General features: G+C 39.9%; 1 protein-coding gene across 1 annotated transcript; it reads right to left on the bottom strand.

Moving 5' to 3' along the window:
* Positions 1 to 420: 420 nt before the first annotated feature.
* Positions 421 to 25,619, bottom strand: LOC149202692 (uncharacterized). Its single transcript, XM_089403204.1, has 2 exons — positions 24,841 to 25,619; positions 421 to 928 (listed from the first exon to the last, which is right to left on the bottom strand). Exons 1-2 carry the CDS (start codon positions 25,510 to 25,512, stop codon positions 767 to 769), a joined length of 834 nt encoding a protein of 277 aa, XP_089259330.1. The 5' UTR covers positions 25,513 to 25,619; the 3' UTR covers positions 421 to 766.
* Positions 25,620 to 26,170: the final 551 nt, after the last annotated feature.

The raw sequence follows: 26,170 nt of genomic DNA, 5'->3' as shown, positions 1-26,170 counted from the left end.
AAACGCTAAAAACGATCAAAACCTCCACTAAGAAACAATAATTGAATCATAACGATCAAAAAATCTGTAAGCAAAATAAATTATCCGAGTAGAGCACACAAAATCGCTTGTTTTTGAGAATGATACCATAATATTTCTGCAGCAAACACGAGAACATTCCTCGGAAAGCCCTTGCTATGAAAGACACGTAGGGAAAAGAAAACTTGGATTCTTCAATTTCCACTTTCAAACCACCAAACACACTGATTCATAAAACGGGTAACTTGTGCTCCACCACTTGGGGGTAATGAGAATTTCCATTAGCCAAAAGCACGGAGTAACTAAACGCACAATTATTGACATAACATTGATATACGATATATCACAACATATCATTGAAACATAATGTACTACACAACTAAAAAGTGTGGCCACCAAGAATGAATTATCAAAGCACGCACTTAAATAAATGCACTTCATAACAATGAAGTGTGAATTAAATTGTACTTAAACAACATTGACCTGTGCCCCCAAGATAATGTATAAAAATATGCATCAGAACTCCAAAAAATAGCTGGGTGAAGTTTTAGAAGTGTCAACGATAACTGAAAATCGAATATATTGTACCAGATCCATCGCATCTCTACAAAATTGACTAAAACCAACAGTGAAGAAAAACATATATAAAGAGTGCTGTAATTCTGTACCGGCCTAAGTTGTCACTCTCAATTTAAGATGTCGCATCTTACTTGAAAACAAAGTCTCGCCTCGTCAAAATACAAGGAATTTATAGTAAAACCTCCTTCTCAACATCTTCAAGGACGAGGGCCTTAGCAGGCTTAGCCAGTAAATCAGTGTATTCCTGGAAAGGAGATTTTGAGAACCGGGTCTCCCTCCACAGATCAGGTGTCAAAAATCCGTAAGTCTTTAAGAGACACTCAAAGGTTGCCTGCAAAGGAATAATAAAATCAACATGGCAATCCATATTCTAATAAACACAACATTACACTATACAGTACATTTAAGAGCAGGTCTATATTTTATAGTCATGTAATAAACAGCATATATACTAACGTGTAATACTGTTTATTACATGTTAATACTGTAATAAACAAGTCTATATTCATGTGAAATACTGTAAGTCGTATTTCAGTTAAGAGTGGGTCTATATTTTATTGCGTACTTCATTATTCAACTAGATATATCTGTTTCCCCAAATGGCTTATGAATCAGCAAGGCAGGTTGTAAATTACATTTACTTAAAAAAAATTGGTTTCAAGGCCTAAACGCAAACTTAAATAAATTTTGAGGGATGAGTGACTTCATTGAAAACTGTGATCCAATAAGCCTCCACCAGTATGAGGTAGAGCCTGCCTATCTCTTCATTGCATGCACAGTTGAGCCAATGAGCTAGATAAGATTTTACCATTTTGCCTTTCCTAGTAGGATAGGATTGATTTTCAGAAGCAACCAATGAAGGCCTCCTGACAACAGTAAGAACACAGATGCCTAATAAGAATGGAATTAGATTTATGCCCTGAGCCTCACCGGCTCAAAACCAAAATCAGCATATCCATATCCTCTTCAAAACATACACCTACATGCATAAAAGTTGTCACTTGTCTTGACCCCTATAAATGTCTGATAATGTATTAATGTTACAAGCCACAGGTTAGGAAACACTTGAAATCAATTAAATTAAGCAACTTGCCCCATAAGTGTGCCTAAAGTTCTAAACCCTGTGAAATTAATGGTACTTGTGAATGTTGATTCCCATTAGAGTTAGTAAATTTAAAATGATCCTCCTTTGATGAAAACCTTCTAGAACTGTAACTCAGACATGGTGGCAGACTATTCCATTAGTGAACACTTCCAATCATCAAATTAAGCCAATTGACAATGGCATATGCCTAAACCCTGCGAAAATTTAAGGTTCTTGTGAATGTTGAATCCCAGCTAAATTGCCAAAAAATCTACCAAGGAAAAAAAATTAGACCTGGAACTCTGCCAAAGTTGTCAGGCTATCCCATCAGCCTGAATTGTTTTTTTAGTGCCATACTTATACAAGATATCTAGTTGATTATTTTATGAACTGGTTGATCACCCATCGGTTTCTATACAAAGCAAGCTATATGGGTATTATACTGAAGATAAGCTACAATAAAGTCTCAATCGGAATGTGATAATTGAAAGTACCTTAGAAGGACAAAATTCTAACCAATATTAAAGCACAGAACTCGATATAAAATATAGGGCTGTAATATGTGATGAAATTATGCTATTAGAAAGTTCTGAAGCCAAGGAAGCATGTGTTGAGGGAAGCCATGGGTCTTTAATGAGTCTTCTTTTAAAGAACAGTCTTTACTGGTGCAGGTTGAGGGCATATTTTACATGCATGTTATCAAAAGCTATTACAGGAATGCCTGTTGTGTAGGCTGGAAGGTAGACAAATGCTTGTGATGGGGAGATAGACCCCATCTTTTTTTGAAATAGAAATTGAAGATCTATTATTTGCTATTACTTATACCTGTGATGTTTTTTATGCTATTGTTTATTGAAAGAGTGATATTTAGAAATTAACAGAGCCCATAGCTAGAACAATTGGTACTGAAATCTTACTTATTCTAATATCCACTTAACAAGTTACGGATCCACCACAATTGCTACGAAGGAAGGTTGAGCCAGGGCTTCATTTCCATTTAAAAATGGAGGGAGATGTTCCTCAGGTCCAGACTCCAATGTAAGCATTCAAGGGCAGAGCAGTCTAGTATCAGCCTTTCTGGTGGTTCATTAGCGGGTATGTCAATGGATGTTAGAGGAGGCATCCAAGGCTTTTTATCTGCTGATTAAGGGTTTAAAGTTGGGGTTTGCAATCATGGCGAACATTCTGGCAACAATTGAAGAGAATGGGGCCTGTCAAATGGAGATATGATATCACAGCTACCTCATATGTAAAAACCCTGGAGGTACTAAATCACTGGAGGAATGACTCTGGTTTCTCTTACCTGAGTCAATAGAACAATGAGAGACACAGATAGGTTGTCTCAGCACCAAAAAATGAGAGTCCTCGACAAAAGGACCTGCAGGTCACAGTGGCACTGGTGGTGCATGATCAGGAGGTAAGCACTGTTTTGTCTCATCTTCAGCACTTGAACCATGTAGAGTTTTCACATCTCCTGTCAGAGGTGATGGATTCAGGTCCAAAAGAAAATACTGGGAAGGTGAAGAGGGCAACAACATTTCTGGAAAATGTTATCTTTAAAGCTGGTGTTAAGATGAATGTGGAGGAGTTTCCCTTCATTCTGAAGGAATACTAGTTATGCAAAAGAAGAGGCAGCCAAAGCATGTCAAAATGAAGCTGATCATGGGGCAAGATGTGGTGACAGATCAGGTCCAGCTCCATCAGACAACAGCTCTGGCCAAAAAATTTCCATGGCAGATTACTTTCTGAAAAAATTATGAGCATGAGGCTTGGGAGGGGGTATAGAAACAGCAGCTGGTATATGCTCCTATTTTCCATTTTGCTATTTAGCAGTTGGATTACTTTTATTTTCAGTCAGCCATAATACTATAAAAGGGGAATGGTGCTAGGATAGCTATATTTTGTCCCTTGAGAATTGGAGTCACTCCACTGTTTGATCCCATACAAGAAAAGGCTGACATCCAGTCTCTATGGGCCAAACATCATTCTGTTCCGCCGGAACTGTGGTCGGAGAGGGCTTTACCATTGATAGACAATAAGTTAGGAAGGATGCTGCATATAGACTGAAAAAAACTCTCTCTGAATAGGACCTCTATGGAAAAGATTTGTGTGGAGATGAATCTGGGGGATGGGTTGCTAGATGGTATTGATATACAAGTGAGGAATAAATCTTGCGATCATGAGAATGATAACGTAAAGTTCCCTTTCTGGTGCTCCATTTGTCATATGTATGTACTATTGACATCTCAGAAGAACACACCCCATAATGTGGAAGAGCAGATGGAAGCTAAGGATCAAGCAAACATTCAGTTTGAGGGTGTTAAAGGAAAGATGGACAGAAAGCCATCCTCAAAAGGTGAGTTAATCTCCAAGGAACCCTCTTCCCGTGTTTTTGATAAGATTTTACAAGAAATAGCTAGTCCCCAAAATTAGTTGTTAGAGAGATAGAGTCGAAGGAGAGAAGGGAAAGGAGGAGTACAAGAAGGGACATCCTCCTCTGTCAAGAATAAATCTCTAATTTTTTGGATGTGTTCAAAATAAAAGAACCTTGTAGAAGAAGAGAGCATCTCAGGATGCCCCTCCTCTAGTGGGCTTATACACTATAAAAGAGTTGAAGTATGTAAATGATGTAGATAATTTTATAGGAGGCCAAAATATCCCTCTTAAAGTGTTGGCAAAGAAGAAGGGTTTTAAGGCTAAAAAATCCCAGGAGAATCTACCTCTCATTTGAAGTTGGAGTGTGGGTGAAAAAGTCAATTCTCACAAAGAAAGAAATGGAATCCACTAATTGCCTTAGTTCTATGTACTCTTCTAATGACGAATTTGTTCTTGCTTTAAATAAGAAATATCACCTAAGATTGACCAAGAAGAAGAAGATAACAATAAAAGAACAGGGAGTGGTGAGTGGTATTGGCATGAATCATAGTTGAAGCTACGGGGAACCTAATAGGAAATCCTATCTTTCTGATGCAATGAAACAAGCTGACAAAGAGGTGAACACTGAAAACATGGAGCTAGGGTTTCTCAGCGCAAAGAGTTTCATGGTTTCAGCCACCTTCCTCGACTCCTTGGAGGGCTCGAAAGGAAGACTTGAAAACCCCCTCTCACGGCGGCAAGGGCTGGGATGGGGATATGCGGCTACTCTTCCGACTCTCCCTTTGGCCATCTCACAGAACACCCCCCCAGCTTTTCCTGGTACATCTGCACGCCGACCCAGCAGATTGCAGCTCCCAGGCGACAAAGGCAGCCAACATTTTTTGGCAGGTTTCGAACACAAGAAGCGTACTCTGCAGGGGTTTTGCTCAGCGACTACATTGTCTGTCGGGCTTGGGGTTTACCTACCCTCGACAGGCTGCAAGGAGAGTTTTGGAGAGCCCAGGGCGGATTCCGGGCGCTGAAGATGGACTCCGGTAGGTCACTCCCCCTGTCCTCGAGGACCAGTGGCTGGGAAGCCGACTCCTACACCTTCCAAGAGATCACTGCACCTGTGAACACAGTGGCGGCAGGCGACCTGATCTTTAGCCACTCCACGCACAGCCCCGAGTTTTCGGCTTACTCACGAGTTGTTAAGCCCATTACACTCTATTCAGACCGAGCTTTGGCGCCAAACAACTCTCCCCCTGCAGCTCAGATACCCCCAGCCTCCAAAGGGAAAGCAGCCTCCTTGCTCCAGAAGACACAGATGGCTTATGGGAATCAGGTAAGCCCAAACTGCTTTCAAATTTTTTTAAAAACTCCTGCAGGGCCCTCTGGTTTACTCTGGGTCTATAACACAGACAAAGTTCTTGATCTGAAGCAAAGCATCATGGGGAAATACAGATACCCTGGCCACTCACAGATCTTGATGTTCGAAGGCAAAATTCTACAGGACCACCATCCCCTGAAGGAGTATCACATACAAGCTGACTCCACAGTTATTCTTAACCTGAGATTGCGCGGGGGGGCTACAGCGAAGGGCAGAACAGGGCTGGGAGGGGGCACACAGACAGGCTCAAGTTCAAAACAGAAGCAAGCACATGAGAATCTATCTTTCAAGAACATCCTACAGGGGAAAAAGGCAGCCCCTGAACTATCCAAACAGACAGGAAATGCTCCCAACCCTTTTATAGTGGAGCAGCTAAACAACAACCCAAAATTAAACATTGATATGCCAGAATCTGATGAGAAATATGCCTTCTTTGAATCTCTAGCTATTATTTGTCGATTTAACTGCTTCTGGCCCAAACCAGTTGAACTCTTCCACTAGATTTTAACAAACTGCTCTTCAGATTGCAACATCCACCTCTGCTCCAAAGGTTTCTTTGTTGTTAAATTTCCATCCCCAAAAGCTAGAGACAAAATACTGAAGGAAGGACCATGGTTCTAGGGTTCAACCGGCCTGTTCACCACTCCTTGGTTCCCAAAGTTCGACGCAAACACTATGGTCATCTCCAGGATGCCAGTTTGGGTCTGAATGCACAACCTCCTTCTTCATTTTTGGGAGGACAGAGTTCTAGCTAGTATTGACAACAACCTTGGAAAGTTCATAAAAAAGGACTCCCAAAGAATAGAGGAAAGGATTTTCACCTATGCACGAATATGTGTCGAGGTTGACCTCAACAAAGGCCTTCCGGAGAGCATCCGTTTAATCCACAACAAGCGAATTTGGACATAGAGTTTGGACTACAAGAACACAGCCTTCAGATGTAGGAATTGTATACAAACAGGGCATTTACACAATTTGTGCCCAGAAGCCAAAAAGGATACCAAAAGAAAAAGAACCTAGGGAAAAAACCCAAAGGATGGCAATAACCCCCACCTGAACCGGAAGAGGAGGATGAAGCCCCGAAGGAACCATCCCCACAAGAGGAAAGTCAGATTCCAATGGAAGCTGAAACACAAGGGGGATCTCCACAAGACCGATCAGTTGCCAAGAACCACAGGGTACAGGCCGACTTGCTCCCTGACGAGGGGGACATCAGTGGGAATAAGCGCCTCCATACATCAGATACCTCAGACTCTGACAAGGACAACGCCAAAATGGATGCGGAACTCCATCTAGCTCTGGTCTCTTCGTCGCCATCCCAAGGGGAATGGCGCAAGGTTGAGAAAAAGAAGGGGAAAAAAGCATAGCTTCCCCCACCATGTACATTATCTTGTTTTTTCTGCTCGTCTCTTCTTATCATTTGGTCACTGACTTGATGATGCTGCTTTTAACCAGTACAACATGTAATTTTGTTATTTATTAATCAAAATTACGCTTTTTCCTTGGAAAAAAAAAACTGTCAAAGAGGTGATATCAGGTAAACAAATGACAATTCAAAGGGCCCTTAAAACAGGCAAAACCCAATCAAATGTTACAAAATGATTGTTTTCTCTTAATAATACAAGGGAATTTGAGAGTGCCCTCAAAAGGAATTCTTAAAGAGGTTAGTTGCAGCTAATAATCCAGAGAAGTTGATTCAAGAATCAATCATGGAGAACAATAGGTTAAAAGATTTTTATTGTATATCCTAACTTGAAGGAATTCTGAAGCTCTGAATTCTGTAAGGAAATTTGGGGGTATAGTGATTGGCTGGATAAGACCTAAGGAATTATTCCATTCAGAGTTAGATAAGTCTTTAATTTTATCAATGTCTATGATTCCTTCATGGCAAAGGAAGTTTTCCAGGGCTCTTTCTTTGAGAGTTTGGCTTTACAGAAGGATGATGTGATAGTGAGAGAAGACGTAAATTCTATCTTGAGCGAGGCGAGGTATAGGAGAAGAAGCTGGAAGAATGGATCCTCTGGCAGATTTCCTGCTTCAAAAGATTAATGTTGTTGGGCTCTGTGATCTAGAGCCTTTAGTCTTTAAGTCGACATGGAGGAACAACAGGGCTAGGGATGTGCTACCTCCAAAAGATTAAAGAGGTTTCTAGTTGCAAAGCAAATTGTTTTAGTATGGAAAGCATCGTTTCTTGGATAGGTTATGGGGGCTACATCAGATCATGTTCCTTTCTTTTTGCATAGGAGAGTCTGTTCCAAAACCCCCTGATCCTTACAAATTGAACTCACACTGGCTTAAGGATGTTAGGTTCGAGGTGATGGTTCACTAATCACAATGAATGGAAAAGTATTATAGCCAGCTGGAGAACTCTGAAATGTATCGATTTAGCGATAATCTTTAAGAGAATCAAAAAGATTGCCCTAGAATGGGCAAAGGCAAAAAAAATAAGGATTTTCAAGATTGAATTTGGAATTTAGAAGAACATATAGCAAAGATCTTTAACTCTGGCATATTCAATGAAGCAGAGACGAGAAATTTACAACAGAAGGAATTTTTAAAAAAAGAGCTCTTACATTGCAAAGAAGCAAAATGGAAACCAAAAAGTAGAGCAACTTGGATGGTATAAAGTGTAAAATCACCCATTATTTTCCAAATTATGCTAAAATGAGGGAAAATATAAACACAATCCAAAGTATAACAGATGAAAGTAGGGAGAAAGTGAACACTTTCAGGGATATGGCAGAGGTAAGAATCAATCACTTCAAGGAACCCCCTTGTGCCAAAATTGCAAAGATGGTTTAAAAGACAGCCTTCATTCCAGGTTTTGTCACCCAGCATCATAACAAGGCTCTTATAAAGGAGGTCGTAATGGAAAATTACAAGTTGTTATTGAATCTTTCCAAAAAGATAAGAGCCCATGCCCTCAAGGATTGTCAATATAATTCTTTGAAGGTTTACTAAAGTTAGTGGGTAGGGATCTATTGCTGGCTATTAAGGAACCCAGACACTCTGGCAAGGTTCTGGAGGCGATCAATTCTACTTTCTTAGCACTGATATCAAAGAAAGATGTACCTTAGTCCTATGACGATCTTATGCCTATTGCTCTGTGTAATTATGTGCATTAAATAATTTCTACAATCACTTCTATAAGACTCAAGCATGTGTTGTCAGCTGGTATCTCAGGTTAGAAATTTAGATTTCTAGATGGTAAACATACTCATGAAGCTATAATCATTGCTTAGAAATGTTTACACTCTATAAAGGTAAAGAAGAGGTCTTCCTTTATCATAAAATTAGATTTACTTGAGGCATTTGATAGGGTCAATGCGTCTTAGAAGGTTGATGATGTTACATGTTGGCTTCTCATGTGAATTTGTTAAGTTGGTGGAAGGATATTATTCATATGTTTCTTTCTCCTTGTTGATGATTGGCTCTGCTTCACCTATCTTACAGTACACCAAATGTCTGAGACAGTGCTGCCCACGCTCACCGTTTCAATTAAATCTTAGTGATGGTTGAAAAGTTTCGAAGAATTTGTAGCTGTTCCACTTATCGTAAGTTGGACTCTATGGAGAACAAGGAATGAGATGCGCTATTAAGGGGGGATAACCCCCTTAAAGGTCTTCTCTAAAATCAACTATGCTTTTGATGGTTACAGGAAAGAAATTTTGTGAGGGCTTCAAAGAAAATTGATGGGTGAGTTGTATTTTTATATATCTCTATGTTCCATTCCGTCTACTCTCGTGGGTTAGGGCATGGTACAAATAACATGGTGGAGGTAAAGTTTCTCCTTGTGCTACTAGAGATTGTTCTGGAAAGGGGCCTTCAAGGGGTTCCAATCTTTAGGGATTCCCAGCTAGTTGGGGGGTAGATTAGGGGTCAAAGCATGAGCCTTAATCTAAGGTTCCCAAATCTTATTTGGAGGGTCAAGGAGCTTTTGAGTTGGATGGTAAGTTGTTCATGCAGTCATAATTTAAAAGAAGAAAATGAGATCGCAAATGGACTGTCAAAGCAGGCAATGAATACTCTAATAGAGCCTACTGCAAATCACTGAGTATGGAGACAATGAAATGGATGGTCTCTGTTCTATCTGCTAGGCAAATCTTTATTTGATGATTGTTCTTCGTTACTGGACAACTTTTTGTCATTTACTTCATGCAATGATGTCTCTGTGGTCAAAAAAGGCCTAGCAAATTGCCCTAACTCTATTTAAAATCTTTATGAGACCAATTGCAGTTCAAAAAAATATTTATTTCAATTGTTAGGAGAGTTGTAGGGCGCGAAGTACTTTCTCTTAAGAACAGATATTTAGATAACTGGTCACTAGAGACCAATGCTTTTTTTTGGTTAAAGTGTCCTCAAGCATGTGAAAAAATGTAATTTCACCATTTATACTTGAAATAAAGGAAATACATCACATGAAATGAATTATACATCAGAGGTCATCATACATCATTAGAAGTCTCAATGATCATGTGTAAAGTTTGAAGTATTTTTTCATGATTAACAAAATCAAAGGCTGGGAAGAAAACAAAAAAAAGACTTGACTGTTATTTGTTTTCTGTCCTCTACTGCTAAAGTCCTCTCCAATCAAACCTTAATGCGAGAACTCCATCTTGATCTTTGGAATAAGAGTTTGCATGAGCACCAATTTTGGGATGGCGTTTGTAGTGAAGAACTCCACCTCCACTGGATGATATGTCATAGAGTGTGGAGCAGATTTGCCTCAGTGCTCATTGAAAAAATTGTGAAAAAATCTCTTCCAATACTAGATCAAGGACCATAGCCACTTTATCCAGATTTTATGGCAACATATGGAAACTTGTCTATGCTCTCAAAGAAAAAAAGTTTGTCGTTATGGTGTGAATGTCCTTTGTTATTGTACCTGGATTTTTGTTGGTGAATTAACATTGTGCAGGGTGCTTACCAAGGACTCTTTTGCTAGAGGGATTTTGAATTCCGATTATGAACTAGTGAGACATGGGGTTTAGATGGTGTGATGACCCTATGAGGGAATTATATGGGGTTGAATGTATATGTAATAGGGGTCACCCTAATAGGAGGCCCACATGTGCAGCAGGTGAACATATGTATATGTAGAAGCCAATATTTGTGAGACATAGACATATTTGAATATATGGATGTACCAAGGGGTTATTTGGAGGAGGTTATCCTAATCGATAAGGAGAAATTATGTCACTAATGTGTTACTTTGGGAGTCGTGGTCCATGCTCACATCTTTGTACATTGCGTGTTGAAAATTGTAGCTTGAGCAGGTACTTCTGCAAAGGGCTTGTGTCTAGGCGTGCAAAAGCCGCCCACATTCTCCTTAGAACACTTGCTCAAGTATGACCAACTTGCTCATGTAACTTAGCCTTGGTCTAACTTGAGAAAAAGCTCATATTAGTATGCTTTAGAACACTTGCTCAAGTATGACCAACTTGCTGATGTAACTTAGCCTTGGTCTAACTTGAGAAAAAGCTCATATTAGTATGTTGGCTTTTGAGCTATAAAGTAATTTACTTTAGTAATTTTGTTTTAATGTTGGTTGTTGATCTCAAGTGAGGCAAGATCTAATCTTGGCCATTAATCACTTTGCCATTAGGGTTAGGGTTAGGGATTTAGCTCAATCTAAAGTATTAAATGCAAGGCTATGGAGGGAGAAGTCATGCCATATAGCAACACTAGCCTCAAGAAGAGGAGTGTGATAATCCAGAGTGCCAAGTCCGAGGGAGTGCAGAGAGGATGGGGATCTAGATCTACAGAGAAGATCAAGCATTGACTTAGGGCAAATCTGTTGGATAAGGTATAGGTTTATTTGTATTCTGCATTTTCTCAATTGGGCCATTATCCCAAGGCAGGAGTCCAAGTAGGTTTTGAGCAATTGTTAATGATGAATTGATTTGATTGGGCAAAATTTGTTTGTGCCATTGTGATTGAGATCGATATATTTGCTTCCACTAAATTTTGTTGTGTTAAGAACCTAGTTGTGCATTTAAATCAGTAGATCAATTTTTCTACTAATAAAGTGTTGGGTTCTAGGCTCACAAGAAAATCTAACATGGTATTTTTTGCAGAAAACTCTGAGTAAACTAGTCTCGAAATCTAAGTGTCAGGTTTGTACTAGATCGGCAGGGCCAAGTTAGGCCACGATCATATGAGAGGAAATTTTTTTAAGGGGGGAAAGTAAATTAGCCAAACGACTAAAGAGAAATTTGGACCCCAAAAAAATACTAGTGACAATACTTGTAGAAAATCCACGAAAATTTTGCTCTACTTGAATGAACAAATCTGAAACTAACTTGTAACCCAAGACACACAATTTTTCTACTTAATTTGCATCGAAATCATAACAGAAATAAGCAAAGTCACACAGTAGCAAACACAATATTTTTCTAGATAAACCAACTGGTAAAACCCTCAAAGTTGAGATCTGTCGCTCGGGAGGTACTCCAAGCACTAGGCTTGAGGGTTATGGAGGAATGGCACACAAAATTGACTTGTGGGCTTAGAACCCATGCCTGTGGGATTTGCACCTGAGCATATGGGAGTGAATCCATGAGGATATTTCTACATGTGATAATTTGAGTTGATAGAGGACTCTAAGATTAACCAGACGGAACGAAAATCACTCAAATCTCAGTTGTAGAAGTGAAGATATGGGCTTGTGGCATAAAGGGCAAGTCAGCCTTCGCTTGTAGAGGTGCCCTTTAGGGCTAGACATTGCCACATGAGACTTATATAAAAGGATGTGAGTTAATCCTCATTTGAGCACATTCAAGGAGCATTTCACATCAAGATACCTCTGCGATTTAAGGTGGATCTGAGCACATTCAAGGAGCATTTCACATCAAGATACCTCTGCGATTTAAGGTGGATCTAAGCCAAGGAAGTTTGTTGCAGGAAGTCGAGTTGGGAGAAGGTTTATCTATGTGCTTAAGTGTAATCTCCTTGGCGAATTGCGCCGCAGCTCTAAGGCAACCAACGAGGAGGTTGAGGGGAGATTCCTGGGAAAATCTGAGGTGGATTACCCTGCAGACCAGAACTCAAATTTGAGGTTAGTTCTAGGTTTTTCTGTGCATGATTTTGTGTCATATACCTTTGTTCACAAGGGCCACAAACAGGGCTGGTACAACAGCTTGTTTCGAGGACTGTTAGGAGGGGCTGAGAGGGCTACGAAGGCTCCTATCTCTAGGTCGCAATCATCTCTAGGAGCAACGAGGGAAAACAAGGATATTCTCCATGTGTGTTGGTGAGTTGATTTACAGTGTTGATGTGGGCAAAACGCTTGGAGTCTGATCTAAGTGTTGTAGGGAGCCTTGTGGAGGTGCCTAAGCCCTACAACATCACCTTGGATACATAGGAATCTATAGCTGAAGTAAATGGCCTATATGGAGAAAATTGGGGCACTGGTGTAGGTTTGTTGGTGTGCCCTAACCAGACTAGTACATGCACAAAACCCAAGGCAAGAGGCAACAGAGTGAGTTGTAGATATCTTCTTGTTGATGGTTGGATGCTAGTGGATGAGAAGGCCCTAGTTAGAACAATTGGTATTAGACATCTTGTGGTTAGTGAAGGGCAACAAGTAGGTGTCCAAAGTAGCCCTAGAACAGTTGACAGGAAGGACTTTGGACAATTGTGAGTTGGGTGAAATTTTGGGAGCCTAAGTAGCTCCTTGATGGACTAAGGAGGCTACTAGAGGAAGCAAATTGGAGCTCAAGGTTTGGCTAGCTAGAGAAACAGATTGTTGGAGCCTGTGTTCATCATTGGAGAAGCGGCATTTGATGGTGATAGGTGGCAACACTCCTGCACTATGTTAGTCTTCATCAGAGCAACACAGGGAGACTATAGTGTGCTGAAGTCCCTAAGTAGCTAAGAAGCAACAATGGGCAGATGAGAATTGTTCATGCCCATGTTCATCATTGGAGAAGCGACACTTGATGGTGATAGTTGGCAGTGCTCCTACCCTATGTTAGTCTTCATAAGAGCAGCACAGGAAGACTATAGTGGGTTGAAGTCCCTTAGTAGTTGAGGAGCAACAGTGGGCAGATGAGAGTTGTTCACAAACGGAGTTGTGAACAACTCGACGAGAGTCTCGATGTGTCGATGCGTTGATGGACGAATAGTCAATGTGAGAGCAGATTGGTGAGCCGAGGTTAAGTGGTTAGATGGACTTGGATCATTGATAAATGTAGTGATACAGATCGAGAGTCAAAGGATCCTGCAAGTACACGGTACGACCGAGAGGAGTTGTGATCGCATGCTACATCAGCCAGATGGTCAAAGTATCTTGTTGAGGGTAGATTGATTGTTGATTAGCTGACACCAAGCCCCAGTTTTGTATCTTAGTCTTCATCAGAGCAACACAGGGAGACTATAGTGGGTTGAAGTCCCTGAGTAGCTAAGAAGCAACAATGGGCAGATGAGAATTGTTCATGCCCATGTTCATCATTGGTGAAGCGACACTTGATGGTGATAGTTGGCAGCGCTCCTACCCTATGTTGGTCTTCATAAGAGCAGCACAGGAAGACTATAGTGGGTTGAAGTCCCTTAGTAGTTGAGGAGCAGCAGTGGACAGATGAGAGTTGTTCACAAACAGAGTTGTGAACAACTCGACAAGAGTCTCGATGTGTCAATGCGTTGATGGACGAATAGTCAATGTGAGAGCAGATTGGTGAGTCGAGGTTGAGTGGTCAGATGGACTTGGATCATTGATAAATGTAGTGATACAGATCGAGAGTCAAGCATCCCGCAAGTAAAGGGTACGACCAAGAGGAGTTGTGATCGCATGCTACATCAACCAGATGGTCAAAGTATCTTGTTGAGGGTAGATTGACTGTTGATTAGCTGACACCAAGCCCCAGTTTTGTATCTTTGCATCATTGGATGTATGAGGGCCATTATCCTTGGTACAGGAGCCCTAGACTATTGTATTATATCAATTGGATTAATATAACGAAGATTGGGTTATCGTACAAAATTGTGTAAAATGTTGTGTATATTTTGTGCACTAGTAGATTTACTGTTGTATATTGTTCCGTTATGCAAAGCAGCTTCCTTGTGATTCTTGGTTTGGTAGCGTCAGTGATTTAAGATTCTATCCTAGACATTAGGATCATGGAAAAACAACACTCTACTAGCTGTAGAAATTTTATTGACAAAAATCTGAACATATAGAGTTATTACAAGGCAAATTCTTCATCTAGAGAGCAAACTCGTTCTCCTTGCTAGTACATAGCTCAAAACTTCCTTGCAAGGTCTTCTCCTTAGCTCCTAAATTCTTGCGTTGGCTAACCATGATTTCCTTGTGCTTTGCCTGCAAATTGCCTCATATTTCCTAGCGCACAAGTGGCTCCTATTTGCTATGAATTTCTCCTAATTCCTAGTGCACACCAGCAAGGATTTACTCTGCCAAAAATTGTTGAAAGGTCTCTCCTTCACACTCTTCCTAGCTCCTGCACATAAACTCGTGCTAACTATTGTATTGATAGACCAACTCGTGCTCACAAAAACAATGATCAAATATGTGCCTTCATCCTCCTTATAAGCTTTTCGACCCATCTAAATTTGGCAAGTTTCTTTTTGGAACTCGATTAACTAGTTAACTGAGTCTCACTGACTCATGCAACTCGCCCTGGCCACAAATAACTTTTGAGACTAGTCACTTGTCATTTTCCAAAGCCAACTCGCACTAGGAGACAAATAACTAGGCCTCCAACTATTTGCATGAGTAAAACCGCTTCATGAACTCGTCTTAATTTTTAGGAACCAATGTTTTAAAAACCGGAACCAGTGACCGATTCATGAACTCGTCCTAATTTTTAGGAACCAATGTTTTAAAAATCGAAACCGGTGACCGGACCAGTCCACCTAATGAACCGGGTTTCAAACCGAAACTGGTCGAACCAAGATTGGTCAAGTCTAAACAAACCGTTTAAAAAAATACATTAAATAATTAATTTTTAATGAAAAATTTTATTTTTAAGATTTAAAACCATATGATTCCAAGCCAATAGAAACAAAATATGCAAGGTTCGCTCATCTATATACCATGTGAAGGTGAATATATCATGTTAAGTTTAGGTATGTTCTATGCTTAGAGCAATTTAATTCAATTTTCACAATTAGCTCAATATTCCTCACCTGTGAAATTTCACCATCCATGTGAGTAGGGAACCTGTAGGAAGGTACATCATTTAGCGACTCATGATTGTAGTATTTTGGGTTCAATGAGTGCGCCAAACAATGCAAAGGTGTGTAGTTCTTGTCCCATCTGCTAACAAGAATATCCTATATGGTGGTGAAGAAGGCCTTTAATGATGTCTCATACTCAAGGCACTCACTCTGTAAATTAATGGTCCTCACAGACGTAATCATGGAATCCCATCATCCCTCATAAACCTCTCTGAGGATCGGTTGGTCTGTATCTGCAAATCGTAGCAAAGCAATGATAAGGTCCATGATCTTAATAAGTAAATCTACCCTCTCCCACTAAGCATCATCTAACAATGTGTCCTTCACTCTTTTTGAGACCGCTTCATCTGTCTTCCTCCAAAAAGACCAAAACTATGAAATAATCAATGTTTTAAAACTCTGACTCGAGTTCGAAACCGACCAAGGGTTGGCTCCGACTCGGTATTGACTCGGACAATTTGATTTCAATGACTCGGTCGTTGTAAAAAATGCATTAAATATTTATTTTTTATGAAAAACATAATTTTAAAGACTTTCATTCACGTTTCCAAACACAAAACATTAGAATATAGAGAGAAGATAGCATATGATCAAAGTAGGCTCATGAATATATCCATTATATCAAAATGGCACCTAGTGCACTATCCAATACATACATGATATAAAGATCAAAACAAAAACACATAACCAAGGAGGCTCTAAATGGCCTCTACAACAAAAGTAAATTGTAAGTACTGCAGGCTATTGCTAGAGAAGCCAACATTATCTGGCTCAGACTCTGAATCAGAGTCAGACAAGGAAACCCATGGTTCCTCCTCATCACCATCTCCCACTGCAACTGTAGAAGTAGTAGCACTAGCAGGCGTAGCAGCTGCACGTTGAGATAGACGAGATATGTGCTTCCGTTGTGGTTGAGTAGAGGAAGTGTCTGCAACTCGAGGACTTGGGGCTGGGCCTAGTACAAGTGGATCTGCATTCAACTGGACATTATGTTCAACTAATGCCTCTATTTGTAAATCCAAACCAATACCAATATCCTCGTTAGAATCAAAGTCTGTTGGATGACTCTCCACTACCCAATCTGATGTTGGATCAATATCTTCCAACACAATGGGATCTGTATCAGATCTTTTGTTCAGCAATTGGTTGCATCTGAGTTGGAGGTTGTATTAGACATAGACTAGATCATTTAACCATTTTTGTTCCAAATGGTTTATTTTCTTCGTGTGAATCCTCTCAAAGACAAACCAATTGCGCTCACACCCAGTAGCACTGCAAGTTTGACTCAAAATACAGATTGCAAACTTCTGCAATTCAGGACAATGGCTACCAAATGCCTCCCACCATTGTGCTACAAAAAACATAATTGTGTAACGAGTTAACCAACAAATTATATCCAACTTCCAAACTATAAACAACTTAACAAAATAAGAATTTGAAAATTGAAATTGTTTGTTTACCTGGCTCACATGCTTCCCTTGCAATCCTTGCTAGGTTCTTGCCAAAGGTACATGTGGCTTTGTTGAAACAAGTGATCTGTCGGTGTATCTCGAGTTGATCACTCTCCTTAGGGACCATGCGGTCAATGCAATCAATCAATCCATCTCTAACCTCCCCAGTGAAAGCTCCTACCTGCAGAGCTTTATAGTGAGATACCTTGGGTTCATAAAAAACCCAGTTGCATGTATAAGGCGATGGAGTTGATGTTCCATCTTTGATCAATGATTTCCCAAATGGGCCCATACTTAGCCACTCTATCCTTGAACATTGCCTTTATTTGCTCCTTTGCTTGATCCATAGCCTCATAAATGAAGCCCATAGCCAATTTTTCCCATCCACCAACCACAACACCTTAACCAATGGCTCAGCAACCTTCACAATCTCTACTACCCTTTTCCAAAATATTTCTTCATTAACTTTCTTTTTCACATCTTTGCCATCTTGTTTGCGACACCATTGACATTCATTCCATTCATCACAGGAAAACACATTTTGCAAGTTTCTATGTTGGGAAACATAGATTGTAATGTCAAAAAATGAGTTGCATATCTAGTGATGGTGAGCCTAATAATATCCATGCCCCTTGTGTGTTTCCTCATCAGGCTCAAAATTCATGAGTGATTGTGTATAAATTTTGTTATGCTTTTGGCATGCTCTATAGTGTTCTTGACCCAATCTATTTTGCTAATATCCTCAAGCATGAGGTCTATGCAATGTGGAGCACATGGGGTCCAACGAATGGTTTTGTGTACATTTTACCAACAAGAACATAGTTAGAGGCATTATCTATGATGATTTGAACAACATTAGTCACCCCCACCTCTTCAACAACCTCATCCAAACACTAAAACAACAAGTGTGCATCTTTGCATCAACTAATTTTAGAAACATGGTTCCCTGTGGGCAAAAGATAAGAAAGTTTATGATGGTACGGTTCCTTTGATCAGTGCATCCATTTGACATGATGGTACACCCTGTTTTTTCCCATAAGCTTTTGAACTCTTTCAAATATTCATCAATGGAGGAAACTTCATTTTGCAAAAGAGATCCCCTTAATGCATGCATAGTAGGGCCTTCGAATCCCTTTCCAACAACAAATATAGCTTCAAACATAGGTTCATAATATGGTGAACGAGAACCATCCAAGGGGATATTAGCATCATACCACCATCTAACTATGTAATCACATGCAGCGTCTCTCAATTCTTTCTTCCAATGGTCATCTAAAGTGGGTTGCATATGACTTCTATTATCTTGAGGACCATGTGCACTATCAGAGGGAGAGGAGGGTGTGAAATAACTTTTGATATCACCCTTCTTTTTCATTTTACCCTCTCTTTTCTTGAATAGACTCCAAAGAGGGGGGAACATAGTGAAATGGGTTGAATGCATCAATGCAAGGGATAGATGAAGAGCCCTCGTAATCAAAATTGGGGTTGGAAGCCATCATTTGTTGTATACTCCTCTTCCTCCCAATTTCAACCTCTATTTCTTTTTGCCTAACTTTTTCTTGCTCAAACTTCTCAAAGTTATCTAGCAACTCCTTCCTAATCTCCCCAATTTGTGTTGATGGTGCTTCACATGGAGTAATTTGGCCTCTAACACCAGCCAAGTGTTGTTTCAGCCTATGAATGCCCCCTCCACCCCCCTTAATTTTTCTATGACAAATTTTGCAATGCAATTGATTATCAATCATTTCTTTTACAAAAAAGACTCTTTTCAATTTCCATATTTGCACCAAAAAAAAAGCAAAAACGGATTTTAGAAGTGAAAAAAAAAGCCTCTAGGCCCAAACTGCCTCCTCAATGTTGCTCCAACAAACCAACTCCTCAGTGATGCTCCAATGGCTACCCAAGAAGTTCCTCACTATTGCTCCAATGATTGCTCAAGACTCCTCATTGCTACTCCAAAAACAAACTCCACAACTCTTCACAAACTCCTCACAAATTTTCACACAAATGCAATGAGATAGCTTTGAGGAAATGTGAGGGGATTGGGTAGCTTTTATAAGCTTGGGAGAGGTAAGTGGCCTTCAAAATAACCTAAAACCCAATTAGAATGAAGTTTGGGGCCCATCCCCCCCCAAAAAAAAAGCATTGTTGGGCGTGTTTGGGCGTCGTTGGCCAAACCGACCGGTTTAACTCGAGCTCAGCCGATTCGATAACAAACTGGCCACTGACCGATTTTCCTGCCTAGCCGAACTGGCCAAGGGTATGGCTCGGTCGGCTTGGTCGATTTTTAAAACACTGGAAATAACCATGGCTCCAAGAGCGGTCTTGACCTCCCTCAACCTCTTCAACATGATGAATGAAGAGGCAAGTTGTGTATCTGCAATCTTCAACAATGACAGATTGGTGTACTCCTTGTAGATTGTGAGGGCATTTTTATGATCTTGAGGGCATTTTTATAATCTTGTACAAAGTTGCAAATATGTTGTGCATCCTCAATAATACTTCCAATCCAAAGCACATCAGAAGCAATACATTTAAGTGCTAAATTCAAGGAATGGACAGTGCAAGGTGTCCAAAATATTGTGGGTATTCAACTTCCACAATCATGCCAGCAGCCTTACAAACAGGTGCATTATCTGTAATGGTTTGCACACAAGAATAAACACCTACATCTAAAATAAATTTAATGAATAACTCACCCATATATTGTGCATCTTTGTATTGTCCAAGTGCATCCACTAATAACAAGAAAACTAGACCATTCAAGAAAGACACCATGAAGTTGATGAGTGGGTAGCGTGCTAGATCTGTCCATCCATCAAAAACAATACTAACCCCCAAATGTTGGCCATGTTGATTTAATAGGCTCAAACATTTTGTCCACCTCTTTCTTTGTCTTAGTCAACAATGTGGTTCTAAGCTTCTCTAACCTGGGAGGCACATACCCTGATGGAGCCCCTTGGGTTAGATCTAGACACATCTCAATAAATAAAGGTGAGCGTGCAACATTAAAGGATATGAAAGTTCTGATAGAAAAAAGAATGGAATGGTGAGATCAAACTCTTCATGTTTCTCTTTCTGAAAAATCTTGTCCATTGGACCAAGTGCCATTGCCTTTCTTTTGTTGCTTGTCCCTCACCAAAACTCTCAAATGGAAATTTGTTGTTGCTTTTCCTCAAGAATGGAAGGGGATCATCATTCATGTTTTTTGTAGATGTTGTAGCCACCTTTGCAAGACCAACATTGGCCTCTTTTTCCATTTCTTTCCTCTGAAGCTAAAGACACATGTGTACATGCTCCAATTCCACAACCTGCTAAAGCCAACAAATGAGCTTTCTCACGGTAATATATGCTCATGAATTGATTGTTGCAATAGTTGCATTTCCAAGCTACATTGCCTCCTCCCTTCAACTTGTTGCCTAACCCTTGCTCTCTTGTGACATACTTCCACAAGGGATATTTGTTTTCTTGAGCTTGTTGTCTTTCTAAATTAATTCTTCACTCAACATCTGAAGTTGTTGTTGCAACCCCACTTCCAATAGAGGGAACACTTGCAGACCCTAATGAAATTGGAACATGAGGGGCATCTCCAATGAGGACATCCTTCCCCTTCCTTAGCAACTTTCCCTGCTGCCCTTGATTGAGTCATGAATGTTGTAAACAAATAAAGAAAAAATGCACAAACTTGTAAAAAAATGCACATGCAAACTATTGTAATAAAAATGCAAAAAAAATAGAAGCAAAATGCACCTACATGTTGCTTGAATCGCCTCCACATGCTCCCAAACCCTTTGCTAGTCGCTCCCACACACCAGTGTTTTGAGATTCGACCGAGTTGGTTTGGGTCAAGGCCTCACTAGGTCGACTCGGCTAGTGAACCGATTCGGCCAGCCGGGTTATTACCGAGTCAGCCGAGTTGTCTGACAACTCGATCGGCTCGATAATAACCCAGTCGGCTCAGTCGAGTTGGATGACAACAACCCGTGAACCAAAAAAACAGCGTTTAAAAAAAAAAACAAAAAAACAAAAACAAAAACAAAAACAAGAAAACAAAAACAAAAACAAAAACAAAAAAAAATTTAGGTGACTGATCCAGAGGTTGATCCAGATGATCTTAAGCTCCTCTAGCAGTAGCCAATACCACTGGTCACAATTTACTTTTGTTGTAGAGACCATGTCTAGCCTCCTTGGTTATGTGTTTTTGTTTTGATCTCTATATCATCATCATGTATGTATTGGACAGTACATTGGGTGCCATTTTGATATAATAGATATATAAATGAGCCTACTTTGATCATATGTTGTCTTCTATCTAGTATCTATAGTTTGTGTGTTTGGAAACATGAGTGAAAATATTTAAAATTATGTTTTTTGTAAAAAATAAATATTTAATGTAATTTTTACAACAATCGAGTCATTGAAATTGAGTCAGCCGTGTCAAAGTCGGAGTCAGAGTCGACCCTCAGCCGAGTCAGAGTCGGAGTTATAAAAAATTGCCACACCCATAGCAAGAGAGACAAAACAGTGAAGGAGAAATGACCCAAAATCGGGCTTTATGGGCCGCACAACACGCAATTCCAGGGGACACGTGTCCCAAAATTGGGACATGCTAGGCACATTCCTCGTACACAATCGGAGGACACATGTCCCACCGAATCATGTCTAATTTGTCGGATTCAAGATACATCAAGGGTTTTCAACGAATTTGATTTCTTTGACCAATACATTCAACAAGCATAAAGCATTCAAAACAAAAGAGTCATAAGAAGACACTTATCTTTGATAAATCAAACCAGGCAACTGAGATTGGGACTTCAACTCTCCACCCAACCTTAAACATAATGTAGCCAAGCCTTTCTTGCAGTAGTCACCCCCAAGCTAGATTCCAGAGCTTGATGATGAGTGCTTAAGGGGTTAAACCAAATCTATCAGCTAAAACAGGGACTCCAGAAGACCATCCAACTACCTCATGCAGTTAATATCTCTCAGGGAATCCAAAGTTCTACCACCCCCACCCTTCTAAAATCTTGTAGCAAACTTGCCTTATGATTACAGAAATTAAGCAAAACCCCTGGAACATCATTCCCCCATGTGTGGAACTTGGATCATACTGGAACATCGCTCATCCTTTGGGTGTGTTTCTTGAAGCTCTCTAAACACACCAAAATGTGAAGGAAATTAAAAAGTACTAGGGAAAGCAAACTTTGATTCACCCTCAAAATTTCCACCAAGATTGATCTTCTATGAATAAAAATGCTTGAAGAAAAATTTGGGATTCCAAACAAAGACAGAAACACAAACATTAAAAATTAAAGGCAAGAACATATCCTCCAACTGACATATCCTGAAGAAAGTTATAAAGGTGTGTCTGTGCAGAATGTAGATGGTGTGATTGTGAATGAATTGTATGATAAGTTCTATTACAAATATTGGAAAAAAAATAAAATAAAAAGACATGAGAACCAACTTTCTCAATATTAAATCCAGTAGTTATGAAAAGTTTCTAGGGATTTTCCATTCAAATAATGTCTTGTTCTTTCTAAATCTCCACCAAGATTGATATGCTAGGCTTAACAAAGCTTTAAAGATATTTTGGGATTACAAACACGGGCAAAAACACAAACATTAAGCCATTGGGGGCATCATTCCACCATGCATGAAATTTGGATCATACGAGAACATTAATCATGCTGAAAGTTTTACCAAATTCTTATAATATTTGCAACCAAAGAGAGTCCTTTCATCACAAAATTAGCTTACTCACAACAAGAGGAGTAACTTTAAAATATCCATTCACGAAGGAATTTACAGTTCAAGCAGTAAATCAAATATGTTTTCAATCCCACTAAGTACATGCAGCCCGAAAATTCATACAAATCATCCTATTTTGTGATATATCACTGTTAATTATGCCTAGACGAGTTATCATATTTTGAAGGTAGTTAGAAAGTTGTACATGTGCAAAATGCACACAGTGTAATAGTGAGAGATAAGTATGGTAGAAGCTATTTTATCACAATTACTTGAAAGAAAAAAAATATTGCAGTCAACTTCCTAAGAAATTTCAAAATTATCCATGTTAGAACAAAAGGTTAAAACAATTTTTGGGCATTCTTTATTTCCAATTTTTTTAGTTAGCATCAAGAAGCTCTCTAAAATCTTGTAGCAAACTTGCCTCTGATTACAGAAATTAAGCAAAACCCCTGGAACATCATTCCCCCATGTAAGGATCATACTAGAACATCATTCATCCTAAAATTTCTACCAAATTTTTATCATATTTGCAGCCAGAAATAAAGTCCTTTGTTACGTAATTAGCTTACTCACAACAAGAGAAATAACTTTACAATATTGATATGCGAAGGAAGTTACGGTTCAAAAACCAAGTCCACTTTCAGTCCCACTGAGTACATGCAGCCAGAAAATGCATACAATTGGCGATATTTTGTGATATCTCAATGCTAGTTGTGCCGAGGTGATTTGTCATATTCTGAAGGTAGATATGAAGTTGTACATGTGCAGAATGCGCACATACAGGTGTAATAGTGAGACATAAGGGAATGTGGACCAAGAACTCTATCAGAACAGGGGATACTAGCAGTTTGCAGAATTCTAGAATTAGTTGATGTACAGTCTACATGCAGCAACAATCCTGGGACATTATTGAAAACAACATCCAGTCCTTTGTCAGTTTTATCAGCCCAGAACGGTTCAGACCCAGGGTTCTTGGGCGGGCGATGATTTACAGCAAAGGGATCTCTATAAACTTATCTTATAGCACAGATCAACTCCACTTTGGCTCTGCAGGGAGCTGGGATGGCGAGCGTGCAGTTAGGAGAAATGGTGGCATTCTAACCAAAGCTATGTGGCAGTGGGTGCAGCGAATCGACGGTATTTAAGTCATACTACAGTCAAGTCGTTTTCGGGTTTTCGAGCGTCCTCAAAACCCAAAGCGGTTTTCTAGAAATGAGCCTGATGCCACTCATCACTCAACACATGGCTCAAGGAGGTAAGAGGATACCACCTACATCGGGCAGGTATTCCTCCTCCTCCTTTGCAACGCGATATTCCTTCCAGTCATTGGATCATATAGTTGCAAATCAACGGCCTAGGTTCACTGTGCATGTTGGTGGGTCTGGGTTATATTCTGGGCTTCCTTTGCGGACCCGAAATCTTTAATTATGTGGGTTCTAATTCCTCTTGGGTCCATTTCTAGTTTTTCGGGGACACGTGTTTTATTGTGGTTTTGTTCCTCAACCATTGGATCTAGGATGACGGATAAAGCAGTTTTTTGGTTTCTTAGCTTAGCCTCGAGCTGTTGGTTCTTGTCCCAAGGCGCAAAGTGATAGCTAAATCTTTGGCCCTCTTCTACCTTGGGTTCTATGTATTTTATGTAATCTATTTTATAGAGAGAAATTGAAGAGGACGGACTCTCGCTTAAACAAAAAAAACAAAAAAAAACAACAACAACAACAAAATAAATCTGAAATTTTTCATTTTCAGATTCCAAATATGGCAGGTAATATAGCAACAAACATATTTTATACATATCATCAAGAACAAAACAAATCCGAAATTTTCATTTTCAGATTCCAAATATGACAGGTAATATAGCAAATTCAAACATATTTTATACATATCAGACCTATAGCAAAACACATTTTTTTTAAATAAATGACCAGTATCAAGCATTATTTTCAAACTCTTATCAGCCATAAAATAAGGGGCAAACAAAAGCTCAAAAAATCAAAATTAAAATAAATAAATACCTTCACGAAATTTCCTAACGTCTTGGTGGACCCTCGAGAGGAGGTGAACACATCTTCAATCCCAGCAAACTGCAGAACCTTCTTGGGCACACGCGCGGCCACTATCCCGGCACCTCTAGGCGCTGGCACCATTCTGACGGTAACAGAGCCGCACTTCCCTGTGACCTTAACAGGCACAGTATGCGGCTTCCCAATCTTGTTACCCCAGTAACCTCTCCTCACGGGAATAACCGAAAGCTTCGCCAAAATAATGGCTCCGCGGATGGCCGTGGCCACCTCCTTGCTGCACTTGACCCCAAGCCCTACGTGACCATTGCCGTCACCCACAACAACGAATGCTTTGAATCGAGTCCTCTGCCCGGCCCTCGTCTGCTTCTGCACAGGCATGATCTTCATAACCTCATCCTTCAGCTGAGGACCCAGCATGGCCTCCACAATCTGGTGCTCCTTCACAGCCAACGAGAAAAGATAGATTTGCTCGAGGGAACGGATTTTCCCTTCTTTTACCAGGCGGCCAAGCTTCGTCACGGGCACCCATTTTTCTTCTTCGTCTCTTCGGGCTCCTCGCCGGCCGCCGCGACGGTCCCCGCGACCTCTGTCACCTCGGCCTCGGCCAAATCCGCGTCCGAATCCACCTCCCCTGTCCCCTCCGCGTCCTCCCCTTTCCGCCATTCTGATAAATCTGTAAAACCCTAGAAACCCTCGGCCCTAGCAGAAAACCCTTGGAACACTTAATCCTCGCAGAATAAATAGCAGGAAACCCTTGGAACACTTAACCCTGGCAGAATAAATAGCAGGAAACCCTTGGAACACTTAACCCTGGCAGAATAAATAGTAAGGAAAATAATGATGATAATTTGCCCTAGTACACTATTTTTCCCTCTCTCAAATAAAATAAAACAAACAAACAAAAACCTTAAGTCCACAAAAGGTTATTCGCTCTATGTTCCCTAAATTATTATTCCATGCATGTTGTCCAATTATAGTTAAGGGATAAATGCTAAGCTTGTATTTAGATGTTATTAGCATCCATATGTGTATGTAGAAAGTATTACTAGGGTTGTAAATTTTGCTATGAAGCTTATCTCTTTTTTCTAACATTTATTTGTTTTTTTTCTTTCTTCGTTTTAAAGAGAGGTTTACAATGAGAATAAGTAACGTGGATATCATTATAAAATTTTGACTAATTAGCATTAACTAAGAAACTTATAATTTAATAATGGTTAAAATTTCTAAAGATACACTGGGGTTATTGAAAATGTAACTAGTTTTGATCTTCATAATTATTGTACTCATTCTAATATGTATCTTATGTAATGAACCAAAAAAG

Source organism: Pinus tabuliformis, chromosome 2_1 (assembly GCF_031772625.1).
Source record: "Pinus tabuliformis cultivar Carrire ecotype Pingquan chromosome 2_1, CPIR1, whole genome shotgun sequence".
NCBI classification, from domain to species: Eukaryota; Viridiplantae; Streptophyta; class Pinopsida; order Pinales; family Pinaceae; genus Pinus; species Pinus tabuliformis.
Note: the sequence above shows the minus strand (reverse complement) of the source record. Positions and strands in the feature narration are given on the sequence as shown.